Source organism: Talpa occidentalis, unplaced genomic scaffold (assembly GCF_014898055.3).
Source record: "Talpa occidentalis isolate TD23 unplaced genomic scaffold, MPIMG_talOcc4v2.1 talOcc4.6, whole genome shotgun sequence".
Classification (NCBI taxonomy): domain Eukaryota; kingdom Metazoa; phylum Chordata; class Mammalia; order Eulipotyphla; family Talpidae; genus Talpa; species Talpa occidentalis.
In genome coordinates this window covers 1,590,278-1,605,512 of record NW_023604972.1, presented here as the reverse complement: position 1 = coordinate 1,605,512, position 15,235 = coordinate 1,590,278, and the positions used below count along the sequence as shown (strand labels likewise).

Sequence of the window (15,235 nt, the reverse complement as noted above, 5' to 3'; positions counted from 1 at the left end):
TCTCTGCACATTTTTTAAGGAAACCCAACCCCTTCATTTCTGGGAACGGGGCGCCTGTCTTCTGAGTGACCCTGCAAAACGGCTCATGTGTTCACATCTGCCCACACGCACTCACACACACGCACATGCACACATGCACACAGTCGTCCTGCAGGGCTGCAGGCAGGGGGCGCTGCAGATGGGCAGGAAGCGGCCCCGGCAGTGGGCCCAGAGGCGCGCGAGGCCCGGGCGAGGCTCACAGGGGCTCTGCCTGCACACAGGCTGTTCCCGTCGCTGAACGCGGACTGCAGGTTAGGATGATGTGGGTCAGAGCCGTGGCGATGGCTAAGGACTCGCACACCCACGTAGGAAAGCTGTTGGTTTCCCAGGAAGGGCGGCATCCAGGCAGCACTGGCAGATCACTTCCACTCCAGCTGTTTCTCCCAGCTGTCGGCGGCATCTCGGAGCTGCCAGTCTGCCTTTCTGGTAACTGTGGCCAGCCTCACTCCCCTGACGGGGTAGAGGGTCCGTGGGGAGCCCTGCAGCCTTAGGCCTGCGTCCGGGTAAAAGAAGGGCCGCTTCTCCCGTGGTCAGTCAGAGACCACAGAGACGAGGGAGGGCCACGGGCAGAGCTTCTGGAGAAGGGACAAGCGCGCCTCGGTGACCCGGAAAGCGCTGGTGTTTGGGTGGCACAAAGCAAGAAGCACGAGTCACTGGATCCCAGCGAGTCCGCGCATTGAACGGCACGGCCCCTGAGGGCGCCTGTAACTCCTCAAGGCAAGGACAGTGAGAGGAGGCGGGCGTCTTCGCTCTCACAGGGGCGTCAGCTGCAAGGGAGGTGGGTGCCTGGGGCGTGGGCGCTGCGCGTGGCGTGCAGACAACACGGGGCTCGCAAAGTGCTGGAGACAGACCTGCCATGCCCCAGTCCCACCCCGGCTGCTCCGAAGATGCCAGGGCACACTGCCAGGGACACACCCCGTGTGGTCATTGCGGCGCGGCCCATGCGGCCCAGTCGGGGACAGCTGAGCCCGACAGACGCACAGGCGAGGAGCGCGGGGCCCAGCCGTGTGTGTGTGCGTCGCCTGCCTGTGAGGCCCGTGCACGCATCTCTGCATGAGGACAGGGACAAGCCCTTCGTCACACAGATGGAAGTTTGTATGTATCCTTACGTGAGACAACGTAGCATGTCTGTGTGTGCGCGCAGGGACAAACTCTTCCATTTGGCTAAAATGTGGGTCAGGAGCAAAGAAATGTAGCCTTGGCTGAAAGGCACTGTCTGGGCGCGGGCGGCACCTGTGGGGAGGCTGAGAGTTTTGCATTTCCATTGCGGGCCCCTCGCCCCCGGCAGCGGTCTCCTGGCTGCAGTCGCCCTGGGGTTCAGCTCCTGGTCAGTTAGGTCCCTCAACCAGGACCCACCCCACGCTGCCTGCGGCCAAGCAGGGCGCGCAGGTGCCAGCAGGGAGAGGTCGGCTGCAGGGGGCATCTGCACGGCCGTCTCCGAATAGAAGAGCGTCCTTCCCACCAGCGGCCACACACACGAGTAAGAAGCGAGTAACAAATGACTCTCTAAAAGCACCCCAGGTCCTGGCGCCGCTCAGCTCTGGGTAACAGTTGCCTTCAAGGAAGGCAGGGGATTAGGAAGGGGAGTCACTTGTCAGTGAGACCTGCGGCATTTTTAGATCCTGAAAAGAACAAAAGGTACAAAGGAAAAAACATTCTCAGGCCCCCAAGGCACCTGAGTGGCTGGGAATCTACGGTTTTAAGTGTCCAGGTGATCCAGGGAAGGCACCGATCTCGCGAGGGAATCTGAAAGAAACTGGACCGTTTTAACCTGCTGCTTTAAAAACTTAAAATCCCACAGCAGATGGGCTGGCACTGGTTGGCCGCCCGCTCTCACTGCCTGGGCGCCTCGGTCCCCAGCCGGCACCCCAGGGGCGGGTACGGGACGGACCAGGCCGGCTGCTACGGCAGCGCCAGCAGCATACAGAGCAATACAGCGGCTGAAACTCTCTAGGGAAGATCCCTTACCATGCACTTCCTACTCCTCTTTTAAGACATATCAGCAAATGCTAAAGCAGTCGTTCTATACTTAGCCAGGCACCTCTGATCTGTGAGGGCCTCACATCTGGCAAACTGAAATGCGAGAATATTTCACTCCACCCACATCTGGCATCTTAAGACAGTTTTGTCTCTAGTTGTCTGTGACTCGCCACCCTCAGCGGCACGCAGCTCCGCGCCACTCCTCAGAGGCGGCCCCGGCAGGGCCCTGCAGCCTCCAGCAAGCCAGTCCTGGTCACCAGCAAGCCAGCCCCTCGCCCAGGCACGCGAGTCTCGAGGCGCTGGGAGAGCCGAGGCAGAAGGGGCTTAGGCTTCGAGGGGCTCCTCTGGGCTCCCTGCTGCAGGGAGCAACACGTTTACCAGTGTGCAGGGCCAGGTGGGGTCACCTATGGCTTCGCCACCCCCCTCCTCACTGCAGGGATGAGGCCCAGGCCACCAGCACGAGGGACAATTCCAGTGACTGCGAACACACTGGTGGGCCCTGTGGCACCCTGCGCACTGCAGTGCCACCTGCCGGACCTGCATCCGCCTCTCAGCAGCTGCTGCACCCCGGCTCCTTGTGACACGGCAACAGATGCCCACCTGCTTTCCCGCCCTCGCTCAACCCTTCCCTCCCAACAGGCAGCGGCGGATGGAGGCCCTGGTGGTGTGAGCAGCTCCTGAGGAAGCGCAGCCACCACGCCAGGCAGGCGAGAGACCAGAGAGGAGGCACTGGACACCGGGGGCATTGGTGGGGCCAGGGGCAGCCTGGAGGCCAGCGCACACCTAGCGCAGGTCCCAGCAGGCACCAGCCGCCAGGACGGAGACCCCACGAATGAGAACCGCTCCCCCTGGGGTGGTGGGAATGTTCTGGAACGAGAGCAGTGGAGGCCACACACACTGTGCCATCTGTGCATGCGAATCAGACCTCAATGAAATCATGACTAAAATGATCAAAATACTTTTTTCCAAACACACTGAGCAGCACTGGCACCAGCTCGCCTGGCAGCGACAAGACAAACAGCACAAACAGGACAAAGCAACAGATCACAGAGCCAGGGCTGGACCCGAAAGAACCACTTCGCACAGCCTGGCCTGCCGAGTGTGTGCAGACGAGGCCACATAAACACCCGCGGGGGATCCAAACCCGTAAAAGACTGATGTTTGCAGCTGAAAAAGAAACAACTAGAAATTCTGGAATTGAAGACTACTGTCGCCAAAATTACAAACTCAGGGAAGAAGAACAAACTTTTTGGCAGATTAGACACAGCTGAAGAGAGACAGAGCGAGCTGGAAAATAACGAGGGAAAATGAACCAGACCCCCTCGAACACGCCCCCCCAAAAGAGAGTAAATACAAAGAGAATATGAGAAAGAGACTATAACTAAGACTAAGATATATTTAAATGCAGCTGAGGACAGGCAAGTTAGATTTTGGGAGAAATGCTGAACACTTTTTCAAAACGTAGAAAGACGATAAATCACAGATTTAAGAAGCCAAGGGAATGCCAGGCAAAATTTTTTTTTTTTTTTATAGAGGCATGTTCCATTTATTTATTTGTCTGCTTGTTTGTTTGTTTATGCATACACGCCGCACTGGGTACAGTCAGAAGCGCGGGAGGGTGAGAGAATTCACCAGAGCCAGAGCGGGGAGCAGAGCAGGCAGAAGGACCGAAGGACACTGCTGAGGGGAGCAGCGGGCGGCAGGAGAGGTCTGCGCGCCATGCGGGACCCTCCTCCGGTGACCAGGGAGCAGCCGGGGATCGAACCGGCGCCGCAAAGGCTGCGGGCAGCTTCGCAACCCAGCGCTCAACCGCTGCGCCACCGGGGAGGCCCCCCAAAAAATTTTTTTACATCCACACCTGGACACAATAAAATGTAACCAGAAAAGTCACAGCAAGAGAGAAAGTTCTAGAGATCCTGCAGATGGGAGGCAGACCGCCTTTTGAGGATGAAAGTAAAAATCTTAACCTCAAAGTCCTCAGAACACTCCACTCTCCAAGCCAGGACTATTGGAGCCCCCCTATTTTTGCCTGTGCTTGAAAAAAAAAAAAACAGCTTAAAATAAAAACGGGCCCCAGAAGAGGACTGGACGACGACACATACCTTCAGCCACTGCTCGGCCTGCTCCTTGCTCTGCACGGCCAGGACCAGCGGGTCTGTGCCCTGCTGGGTGATCTTCAGCTCGTGCTTCTTCTTCTTGCTGTCCTTCGGCGTGTAGGTGACGCTGCAGCCCTGCAGGGGCAGCTCCATCTGCGGCTGCTGGTCCTTGGAGCTTTTGTAGCACTGCATTGGGCAGACGAGTAAAGGGAGGTCACGGGGAGTGTGACAGAAACGCCGACAAAACCCAGCGTGGTGCCCCCCACCCCGCCCCTGGCACAGCCCCCGGGACCCCCACAGACACAGGTCCACCTTCCTGGCACCCACTGCACAGCCGGCGCGCACGAGAAGCCTGCCCTGCAGGTACGGCGGCTCCAGCCGGCTTGTCCTGAGGTGCCGTGGGTGTTAGGTTGGCGCTGCCTGGCCCTGACGGGGGGGTGCGGGTACACCTGTCTCCTTTCTAGTGCTTTCTGGAAGGCAGACGGACGCTCTCGTGAAGAGTGTAGAGTTCACCCCCAGAGCACAGACGCCTTCCAGGTCTGCCTGCAGGAGAGGGGAGGCTCTGATGCTGCTCCTTGTACACGCAGCTGTCCCTGGGGGCCCCGGGGGGGCTCCGGTTCCATCCGTCTCAATCTAGTCGGTGGACCTGGGATCCAAGCTTCATGCAAAGGCTCCATACCCCGTTTTTATCAGGTGCATCACGGAGGCGCAGCCTCTTGGTGGGAGCCCAAGGTGTGAGGGCAGAGATCCGGGTCCTGGCCCGTGACTCACTTAATCCCGAGCTTCCGAGGCTGTTTCCTCACTTGTAAAGTCAGTTGGCGCCGGGACTGACAACACGTCACTCAGGACAATGACATCGGCTACCAAGCACCGAGCCCACAGTGGAAGAGGGTTTGCCTCCCCGCCACTCCTGTTCCCCTTGCGTCTTTACCACCCCCACACCTCAGGTGCCTCACACAGACGTCCGCTGGCCTGCAATCACTTGGCTCTGTCAGTTCACCTGCTGGGATCCCTGTTTCACACAAGAGCTCACGCCTGTCTTTGGCACCTGACCTGCCGTGCTGCACATGACCCCCTCGAGCGCCACGCATTGTGCTGTAAAGGGCCTTCCATCTTCAGGGCTGAGTAGTGTTTTGGGGTGGCAGGACCCTATCTTCTTGATCCAGTCCTCTGTCCACGGGCACTTTTCACAGGTTGTTTTTGAATGAAAAAGCTTCACAATAAAAATGACTTGGCGTCTGTGCCTTATCGTGGGGGATGCTTCCCAAGGCTTTCCGTCCACTCTTCCTAAATACGCCCTGCTCTAGACGGCTGCCGCCTGGCTCTCCAGACGGGCGTCTCCTGGGAGAGAGGAGGACGGGGAGCCGCGAGGCGGGCAGGGGGGTGGACGCAGCCCCACAGCTGCCCCGGGACAGGCTGGGCGCCCCCGGCACGTTTCTCTGCTGCTCTTCTAAATGGGGGCCTATTGTGTGTTTTAATCATTTCGACAACGCAGCCACATCTTGCAGCCATTATGTCAGACTATAAATGAGGACCACGTTCATCGGGGTTTTTCCCTCATTCTTTCCTTTAAAATTCCCCCATGGCATCATTTTTGGCATATTCTAAATTTGGGAGCAATTCAGGCCACGCATGTGGAAAAAATATGTAGTCTCTGAAAAATTTTTGACAAAACCATTAATTAAAAAGTCTGCAATGACCTCAGCACCCAGTGCAGGCAGCCCTGTCGCTCACGCCGGAGCGGCAAGCGCGGCTGCGCACCAGGGGCACCGTGGGCCGCTCTCCCGAAGGTTAACTTGGAGGAAAACGAAAAGCCCAAAGAGCGCAAGGCTCCTAATTCTGATCCTCTAAGGAGTCGCTGAAAGCTGGGGGGGGGGGGGGGGCTGGGGGCAGGGCAGGGAGGAGTCACCCGCCTCAGACTCTGCCTCCTGAGAGTTGCCCCCTCTCTCCCTGGCTACTCTCCCGCCTCCCTGAAGAGAGCAGCTTTCAGTTTCCAAGCGCTTCCTTCCCTTTCCTGCCGCTCCCCTGCAGGCCTTGCAGGGCTGCCCCCGCCCCTGCCCCCCATGCCTGGGCTCCGAGGAATTCACTGACTCACAGGGAGGAAGTCGGCCAAGCCAAGACCAAGCCAAGGCTCCTGCGTCCGAGGACACGCGGGGACGCCGCTGGGCAGGAGAGTCTGCGCGGCCACTCGAGGGGCCCAAGACGTGCGCTGCCCCAACTGTGCCCACTGCCGGCGAGGGCCTGCTGCCCGCTGCCCAGCTAGTGCCTGCCCCACCCGCCCGGGCCCGCCGGAGGTCTGGCTGCTCCCCGTGGTGAGGTGACACCCCGCTGACGTCCACGCAGGACGCTCACCAGCAGCTTGGTGTCCTTGACCACACAGAGCAGCTTGGTCCACTGGCCAAAGCGCTTCTTCCGTAGCAGGAAGGCACAGATCTTGGCGTCCTTCACCAGGTCCATGGAGGCCTCCTCGGAGGGCCACTGGTGCCGCGTCTTCTTCCCCTTCCCGTCCTCCTCCTCTTCGTCGTACGACTCGTAGGAGCTGCTCATGGCGTCCGAGTCATAATCTGGGGGAAAGGAAGGGGATCCAGCTGCAGGGCCTTTACCTAGAAACCCCCGTCAGCTCAGACCCGCCGGGTTTGCATGAGTGTGCAGGGAGGACATGAATGAACAGAAATAAGGAGAAAACAACACACCTGGGCAGGGGAAACTAAGTGAAAAGCTCTAGATGGAAGGGACACAGGATCACCAAGAGGGTTGGAGAAGTGGTTTCTAGATGGTTCTACGCAGGTTGACATGCTTCGGGCAGTGCGTGTGGGAGCCTTGCCAGGCTCCGCAGGGCCTGCACATCCTCAGCCCGTGTGCCTCTGCCACCGAGGCTCCCCCCCCCATGCCTGTCCCCCAACCCCATCTCGCCATCCAGGTCTGTGCCCCCTCTCTGCACACACCACCACACGCACAAACCCTCCTTAAAGCCCCGGGTCCAGCCCCCAGCCCCTCGCTCTCAGCGCCCGCAGGACCTCAGACACAGGGGTCCTTCCTCTCCCGCAGCCATCAGCACCAAAGGCGGGAGTGCTTTCATTCCCCACACGCCTCGCCTCCCCATTCTCCGAGTCTCTGCATGGCAGCCCGACCCCACACCTGCCTTTGCCCGAAGGCAGGCACCCCTCCTCCAGCATTTGATGGACACCGCCTCCAGCAAGCCCTCCTGATTCACCAGCACAGGCAGCCGGGGCCCAAGTGCGTCCTCCAAGCTCCTGTTATGCAGTTCTGACCCCAGTGTCACTGTGTTGCAGATGGGGCTTTTAGGAGGCCGCTGAGGTTACCAGGGTGGGGGAGAGGGCCCCAACCCCATAAGCAATCTGGTAAGAAAGGGAGGGCGCAGCGCAAAGGGGCCTCACATCCCACCTAGGCGCAGCCAGACCCCAGGCTCCAGCCTCTGGACCGTGAGAAACCAGGGCCTGTCTGTGGGGGCTGCCTGCCGCGATTCGGAGTGAAAAGGCCTCCTCGGTGCTGCCGCACCCCAACACAGGCTCACCCCCGGATGGCCACTGCCGTTTTCTGTCTTCTGTCTCCCACCGAAGCCCCCGGGAAGGGAAACCACCTCGCTGGACGGGCCGGCCCCAGGGTGCAGCCGAGTGCGGTGCGGGCAGGCGCACGTGGAGGGCAGGGCGTGGCGTGGCTGCCGTCAGGCCTGCGGACACCCGGGGCGGGGCAGCAGCAGGGCTCCCTGAACAATCTCAGCCACACTGTCACCCTCCCAGGCAGCGGGACACCCCGAGCCCAGGCCCGCGCAGCCCGTGCCCTGCGCATCTGAATCCAGTGCCCTTAGACACATAGTTGAGGGGTGTATGGGGACATGAGGGGCGTGAGTCACACCCCGTCACTCAGAAGCAGTATTGACCCCTCTAGCCTGGACTCTCACACGGTCTCAGCTAAAACCACATCTGTGCAGGGCCCACTGGGCTGTCGGGGAGCACAGGCCCACCGGGCTGTCAGGGAGCACGGGCCCACCGGGCTGTTGGGGAGCACTGGGCTGTCAGGGAGCACGGGACCCACTGAGGCTGTCACAGACGTGCCAGTGACTGGAGGTGGTGGCCCCTGTCTGACCTGCAGACCCGTCCGCCACTGCCCTGCGGGGGCCGGTCCTGCCCGCAGGGACCAGGCAACCTGGCCACAGACTCTGACGAGGGAAGCCACAGGCTGTGACTCAGGACCCTGCTCTCACTCATGCCAGCAAGCGCCGAAGGCACATCCCCTCTGCAGGATGGGGGCCCCGCTGGGCTTCAGACAGAAACCATCCAGGGCCCTAAACTAGATTACACCCAGCGTCCAGCCCTGAAAGTGCTGAATTTGAAAGTGGGTGCCAAGGAGGAGTCGCGGCCTCTGAGGCCCTCCAGGCCTCTCACCCAGCAGCGCCTTCCGGCAACCCCCGTGTGACTCAAAGAGAAGTGAAGCCAGAGGCCGGCTCCCGGCACCCATCTGCCATCACCATGCTGACAGCCGCAGCTCCCAACCCATCACAGAGCCACTTCCCACTGGCCCAGGGGCATGTCCCTGTGCTCACACAGGTGCCCGCAGCAGGATGGCCATCTAAGCGGCCCCAGCACCCTGGGGCCGGAGACCTCACGGCCTCCTCTCTGGCTTCCCGAAGGGCCCTCTTAAATCCTTGTGTGACGCCCCCCATCCCCAGAAGGGGGCACCCTCCCGCCACCCAGGCCGGCTGCAGCAGGTAGAGCCCACACTCACTTGAGGTGATGTATTCTGGAGCTTTCCCAGGACTCAGGGGCACAGCTTCCTCGTAGTAACCTTCGGGGAGCGAGGATGTGGGCAGCGGTGGAGGCCCGCTGTCGGGGGGCTGCGGGAGGCAGGAGGACACAGAATTAGGGGACCGTCGGCATTTCCAAGTACCAGGCCACGGCCAGACTTCTTCCTCCTTGGTAGAGCTTTGGCCAAAAGACCACCATCCTGGGAAGAGGGTCTTAAGTCCAGCCTCTGAGATCCCCTCTTGCTCACATGCACCCCAGCCTGGGCCTAGCCACACCCCTCAAAACTCCACACCAACCTGGGGCGGCTTGCAGCCGGGCCTGAGCTAGGCGTCGCCTAGCCACACAGCTCCCCCACGCCACTGACCCATCTACACCCAAGCTGACTTCTTCTGCTGTGGCCCGGATGGGGCGCCCCAAGGGCAGGCCTGCCCAGTACCCCAGGACCATCAGAGCGCTGTGGGGAGCAGCGCCCACCCTCACAGGGCTCCCAGGAAGCACGAGGAGCACTGTTAGCCGAGCTCCGAATGAAGCTGGAAATGAGTGTCTAAGAGGGAACCTGTTGCTGTTGAGAGAACCGCATGGCAGCTTCTTGATGAAGCTGGGATGGGGGCCCCTGCTGAAGCCGCAACTTTAGAGCAGGGATGAGGGGCAGGTTCTGAGCACCCAGATTCTTCCTGGCCTTCAGGCCCAGTGGCAGACGCCTTGCTCCCTGCAAACCCTGCTGACGGACACACACCAGCCTGTTCCCTAAGCGTCAGCGTCGCGGGAGGCCTCTTCCAGGGCTTACACCAACAGTACGGGCCTCAAGCTCCCCCAGCCCTGTGCTGCACTTCTGCAGCGGTGCAGATGGCCTCAGTGCTCCCCATCAGGAGTCCCCCAGACGGCCTGGTCACCCCGGGCACAGATAACTGCCTCTCAGAGCTGGCAGAGCATGGCTGGGCCCACAGGGGGAGCAGCACACCCCCCCTTCCCTCCTGTAACTGTTCACACGGCCAATATTCCAGAAACAACTGGAAAGCTGTTACTGAGAATGGAACGGAACAGCGGCCCCAAGCTGAAGTTAAAGTTCCAAGTAGAACAAAGTTCCAGAGAAAACTCTCAGGAGGTGAAACTCCACCACTTTCCATGGAACGCGACTCTGAGCCAAGGCGTCCTTAGGAATGGCCAATCCCCCTGCGAGCTCAGGCCTCGCCTTCCTCGGCCAGCAGCGGAGGCGAGACCCTCAGGGCCAGCCGCTCCCTCCGGGAAGGAGTCACCTCCCTTCCGCCCGCCCCTGTGCCCCTCCCTGGCTGCTTTCCCGGACCTCCTCAGACTGCGGTCGCTCTGGACCAGGTCCAGGTCCTTTAGATCTTCCCGAGGAGGCAGCGGAACCTGACCCAGGGTCCTGGGGCCCCTCGAGGCCTTCGGAGGGCCCCCTCCCCCTCCGCCCCCGCCCGCCCCGCCTCTGCTGGCAGCTCTTGGAAACGCTGTTTGAGTCACCGAGTGTCTCCATCCGAGATTGCGGCGTGGACACAGGCAGACTGCTCACGTCCGGAGCGGGGGCAGCTGAGTCAGCGGAGTGTCTCAGAGGAGACACAGCTGCCTCCGCCGCTGCGGCCAGACCAGGGCGCGAGCTGGGCCTCCCTGCAGGGGGGAGCCCTCGGAGGCCCCAGCCACCCCCCCTCACCCCATGGCCAGGACAGCCTCCCGCTGCCTTGCGGGGAGCCAAGAACCCCGCTGCCAGCAGTGCCCGCCCCTCATCCATGCGCGCGAACAGGGTGGAAGGTGGAGGCTTGTTGGGTGAGTCTCAGACAGCCTGTGCCCTGGAGGGACAGCTGGGGCCTGCCCAGCCGCCGGGGCAGGTGTCGGCATTTCCACAGCAGTCCCAGGGTGCCCGGGCCCGCGGGAGCACTGCGCCTGGACACGCGGGGCACACGCTGGGGGCTGACAAGGGCTGATTTTCTACATGATGCGTATTTAATATTCTTAAAATCAGAAAAAAAGTTAAACTATTTTCACTTTGAAGCAACATACCTCAAAATACAATTTTCAGAGGCGCAGCCTCACGGCTCCCCACACCACTGCTCCCGAATGCCTGCTCCCCGGGGTGCCTTGGCAGAGGAGCTGTGGCTTGTCGAGGACAACACGGGGCACATGGGGGGCTCACCTTCTGGGAACAAAGCTCACTAGTGCTTGTAGCTGTCAGGGAAGCGCCCTGGAATGCCCTCCCCCACCACTGGCGCGCAAGGTCGTGCTTGTGCCGCTGTGGGGCACACGGAGCCGCGCTGCTACCCCTGCCACGGTGATTTCAGCAACGCGCTTTGGAGCTTCGGCGCTTGTCCTGGGGCTGCCACGGGGACAGCATGGAGGCGTGGGCTTGGGTTATGGTTGAAGAGAGGAGGAAGCTGCCGCCGGGGAGAGGGGTGAGCTGGTGCCCCCACCCCCCGCCCGGGGCACCAGTGTCCTTTGCATGAGAAATATCAATAAGCCACGAGGCCTGAGCTGAGCAGACCCCACCGGGTCTGGAATCGCTGCCTGCCCGTGGGCCCCTGCGGTCCCTGCTCTCCCGGCTCCGGTGACAGCTTCGGGAAGGCAGAGGCCCAGTGACAGCCCCCTGAGACCGTCCGGGCCCCTGGCCTGCAGTCACCTGGCCACAAAACTCTTCTCTGGCTGATGTGGGCCCTTCAGGGCAGCTGCAGCCCTGAGCCCAGCTGGACTCCTGCCGGGGGTATCCGTGCGCCCGGGGAAGGGGCGCTGGAGTCAAGAGACCCTCGGCGGGTGACGACGCTTCACCGTCTGAACTGCACGGCCTTACCCTGAGACTGCTGAGTGGGCTTTTTTGAAAAATGAAAGCTTTTGTCCAAATCACACCCCATCCCATCCCCATCACTACTCGGCGTGCACCCCTCACTGCCTTGAGCTGACGCTGGGAAGACGGTCGCCCCGTGTTCCTGAGTTTCCACCAGTTTTACTGATGCCCGAGGAAGAACGAAGCACACGGCCACTGCCTCCCTGGCCGCCTAGGCAGCAGGTTCCACGGGGCAGTACGGCCCAGCGTGACCCATGTCCGGGGGCAGCCGCAGAGCGGGTCGGCATAAGGGTGCGGCAGGAGTCCTGTGAGTTTCCAGGCCGAGGAAGGGGCAAGAGAGCTCGGCTCACAGAGACACGCCTGGTCCCTGGGACCGGATGCCCCTCTCGCTTCCCTCTCAACTCCGCGACTGGCAAGACGCCCAGTTCTGTCTCTGGTCTCGTCTCACGCTCTCGCCTGCCGCAAGGAGAGCCCCCGGCTGCAGAAGGGCCGCGGGGAGGGCTGGGAGCGGGCAGGAGGCCCAGCTGGCATCGCTTCAGGGTCAGAGAGTGGTGGAGGCGGGCAAGAGTTTAGCAGGGCAGCATTTCCCTTTGGGAAGACGAGAAGGTTCTGGCACATGGCAGTGGGACGACTGGGAAGCATCACTGGATGCCGCCGTGCCGGCCCTGGAGCACATTGTCAGAGCCCTAGAGCTGGTAACGCTCCTGGCATGTGGAAATCACCAGGGCGAGGGCTTCGCTGCTGTCTGCTGGCATCATGAGCCATATTTCCACAAACTAGCGAATCAAGAATGAAATCACCGTCGTCCATCCCCTCCAAGCTCTCTCACCTGTTGTTGGAGACCATCGAATGGAAGCCACTCTGGACGGCGCCTGAGCAGGCAGCTCTCCCGGCCCAGGGAGTCTCCCCGAGCCGTGCTCACTCCGCAGGGGCCTGCGCCGGGCTGAGCACAACGGGCCACCTCGGAGCCAAGGCCCACACAGACTGAACCCACTTCTGAGTGAACCAGGCACTTGCCAGGCCCAGCAGCCCCCACACTGCAGGCTGGGGCCACACGGCCCGAGGCAGGGAAGGCAAATGGACATCTGTAGAGCATAGCAACTCCCCAAGTGGTATCAGGCGTCTGTGCTGGCCCCCAGCCTCCCTGGAGCCAGGCGTCTGGGTCAGGCCGCCGCAAGCTGCACCCACACTCAGCAACCAGGAAAGGCAGAAGTTAACAGCACGTAGAAACCCACACGACAGTGTCCCCAGATAAGAAGGAAATGACCAAGAGCTCCCAAAGAGTCCGACACGCGAGCTCTGGCAGAACATACCCTGCCGCGGGCGCGTCTCTGCTGGGAGAGCTGCGGCTCAGCCCAGAAGGGGTGTGGCAGCGAAAGCCAAAGTTCCAGGCGGGGGTTTCAGCTCCTAGCTAACCCAGGGGGAAGGCCAAGCCCCAGCGCCAGGTTGCTGCTTTGCCTGCTCCATCCTCTGATGTGTTTCTCATCTGACTGAAGACCAGTTTTCCACGGACCTGGCACTCCAGCAATTTCGGAGAGATGCCAGTCTCCGAAGGGGCACTCAATTACAGCTCCACTCAGGGGCGCCTCCGAGCTGGGCTGTCACCCACAATGCGGGACCCTGGGGGCGCACGGGGGTTGCCACTCACCAGCCACGGCTGCGGGATCTCCGGCAGTGGCATCTGGGGCGGGGCCGGCAGGCTGCTGGGGGCCTCTGGCTTCAGAGCGTGGTCCTTCACTTCCAGACCTGCAAGTGCCAAGCAATCCTATGAGGGCTGGGGAGGGGAAAGGTGGGTGGTTGCCCCCCTCGGTCCCTCGTGAACACGATACGATCATCATTTTCTGCAATCCTTCACAAGAATTCTGCAAGGCAGGGCTCTCCGTTTTACAGGGAGATTCTATAGGAAAAATAAATGAAAGGTTAAAGAGCTGTGGAGATGTGAGCAGGCAGGGATGGGGGGCTGCACCCCAGCGCCAGGCTGACTGGCAGAGACTTGCTGCTTCGCCCACCCTTCTCCTCAGGCAAGTGCTCACCCAGCACTGAGGGGCAGCTGCGTTCTTGGCTGCCCTCTCCCAGCGGGATCCTGTGGCAGACATAGTGCATGGGCGAGATATGGGTACAAGCCTGTCCCTCGGGGCACGCAGGCTCTGCTGAGCAGCTGTGCAACCGATGCCAGAAGACCAGGTGAGGCCCTGGGAGGCGGGACAGAGGAACACACTTGGGCTCGGGCACAGCCAGTTATGTGCCAAGAGCTCGCCTGGAGGGCCCTGAAGCAACAACTCCTCAACAGCCAGCAATGGGACTAGCATGTTGCTACAGGTGAGGAGAGACAGGAAAAGACAAAAGTCCCTGAGTCTGCAGAAATTGCAAGGGAGACACGGATTTTGTCAGAGAAGAGGAAACAATTAAAAAAAATAAAAGAGAACAAATTCTACCACTAAAAAAACATCTGCCACTAAAACAGTTGCTTATAGCAAGTTAAGAGCTGAAGAGAGACTTGGTGAACGGGAAAACGTAGGCAGGTGCGTCCAGAAGGAGCAGAGGGAGACAAAGGGCGGGAACCTGCAGAGGGAGGCAGAGAGGGTAGACAATGGGGAAGTGAACAAGTGCTCCCAGAGCCAGCCAGAGCCCCACACGCCTCACCATGTCCAGGTGGACAAGGTGAGCTTTCCAGAGTGGAAGCCAAATGAGGGCCCGCCATGGCCTGGGAGGCCAGGGCCAGAGAAGGGCACGTTCCTGGGGTGGGTGGAGCTGCCATCTGGACCCACAACTCCTGCGTCCTCAGAGTAGCCCAAAGCCTCTCTCCATGCCTGTGTCCCCGAAGATGGTCATGGACACTTTGCACAGGCCCCCCACCCAGCCAACCGCTGGCAGGCTTCACCGCCACCTACTTTTCCATCTCACCCGCTGGGCACCCAGCACCCACCAGCCTTCAGGACCTACCTCACCAGGCGTGGGGACACGACTTCATGCCCACATTTCCCGCACACATACAGCGGCTCACTGCATGGCCTGTGCCACCACACACCTGGCCGGGTTCCGGGAGGCCCTTGGAGCTGTGGGACGTGCCCAGCGTGTCTGCAGGGGTGCCCTGGGCGAGGCCAGCATCAGTGCTTGTAAAGACAGCCTCCCCAATGGGTGGGTGTCACCCCCTCCCTTGAGAGGAGGGTAAGCCACTCTCTCCGCATGAGCCACGGCCCCTCACCCAGCCTGTGCACATCAGCACCCCCAGTTCTTGGGTTTGGGACCCAGAGACTTAAACCTTCTGCACCCCAACTGCCAGGCCTTCAGACCTGGACTAATCAGCCACCTCCCTGCTTTCCCAGCTGAGCGAGGGTGGCTGGGGGACGTCTCAGCCTCCACAACGGCTGTGGGGGGAAAGCCCATCTCCGTCCAACACGGAAGCCTAGTGGTCTCCTTCCCTGGCCAGCCCTGGCCGTGAACCTCTTCCCCAGGGATCTAGAATTTTGTTTCACACCTGCGTGACCAGCCCTGAGAGACCCTGATGAGCTTCCCTGACAGAAGTGCCACGTGCTGGCAGCTGCAGGAGCAGGAGCGTGCGCACA

At 61.0% G+C, this 15,235-nt stretch overlaps 1 protein-coding gene across 4 annotated transcripts in view; it reads right to left on the bottom strand.

The window, feature by feature from the left end:
- AFAP1 (actin filament associated protein 1) overlaps positions 1–15,235 on the bottom strand; it is a 54,486-nt gene that overhangs the window by 15,574 nt on the left and 23,677 nt on the right. For all 4 annotated transcript variants that reach the window (XM_054688499.1, XM_037530619.2, XM_037530621.2 and 1 more), the window contains exons 3-6: positions 13,318–13,415; positions 8,862–8,970; positions 6,468–6,679; positions 4,122–4,301 (exon numbers count right to left, since the gene is read on the bottom strand). In XM_054688499.1, coding sequence (XP_054544474.1) covers positions 4,122–4,301; positions 6,468–6,679; positions 8,862–8,970; positions 13,318–13,415 — 599 coding nt within the window. The remainder of the gene's footprint in view (positions 1–4,121; positions 4,302–6,467; positions 6,680–8,861; positions 8,971–13,317; positions 13,416–15,235) is intronic.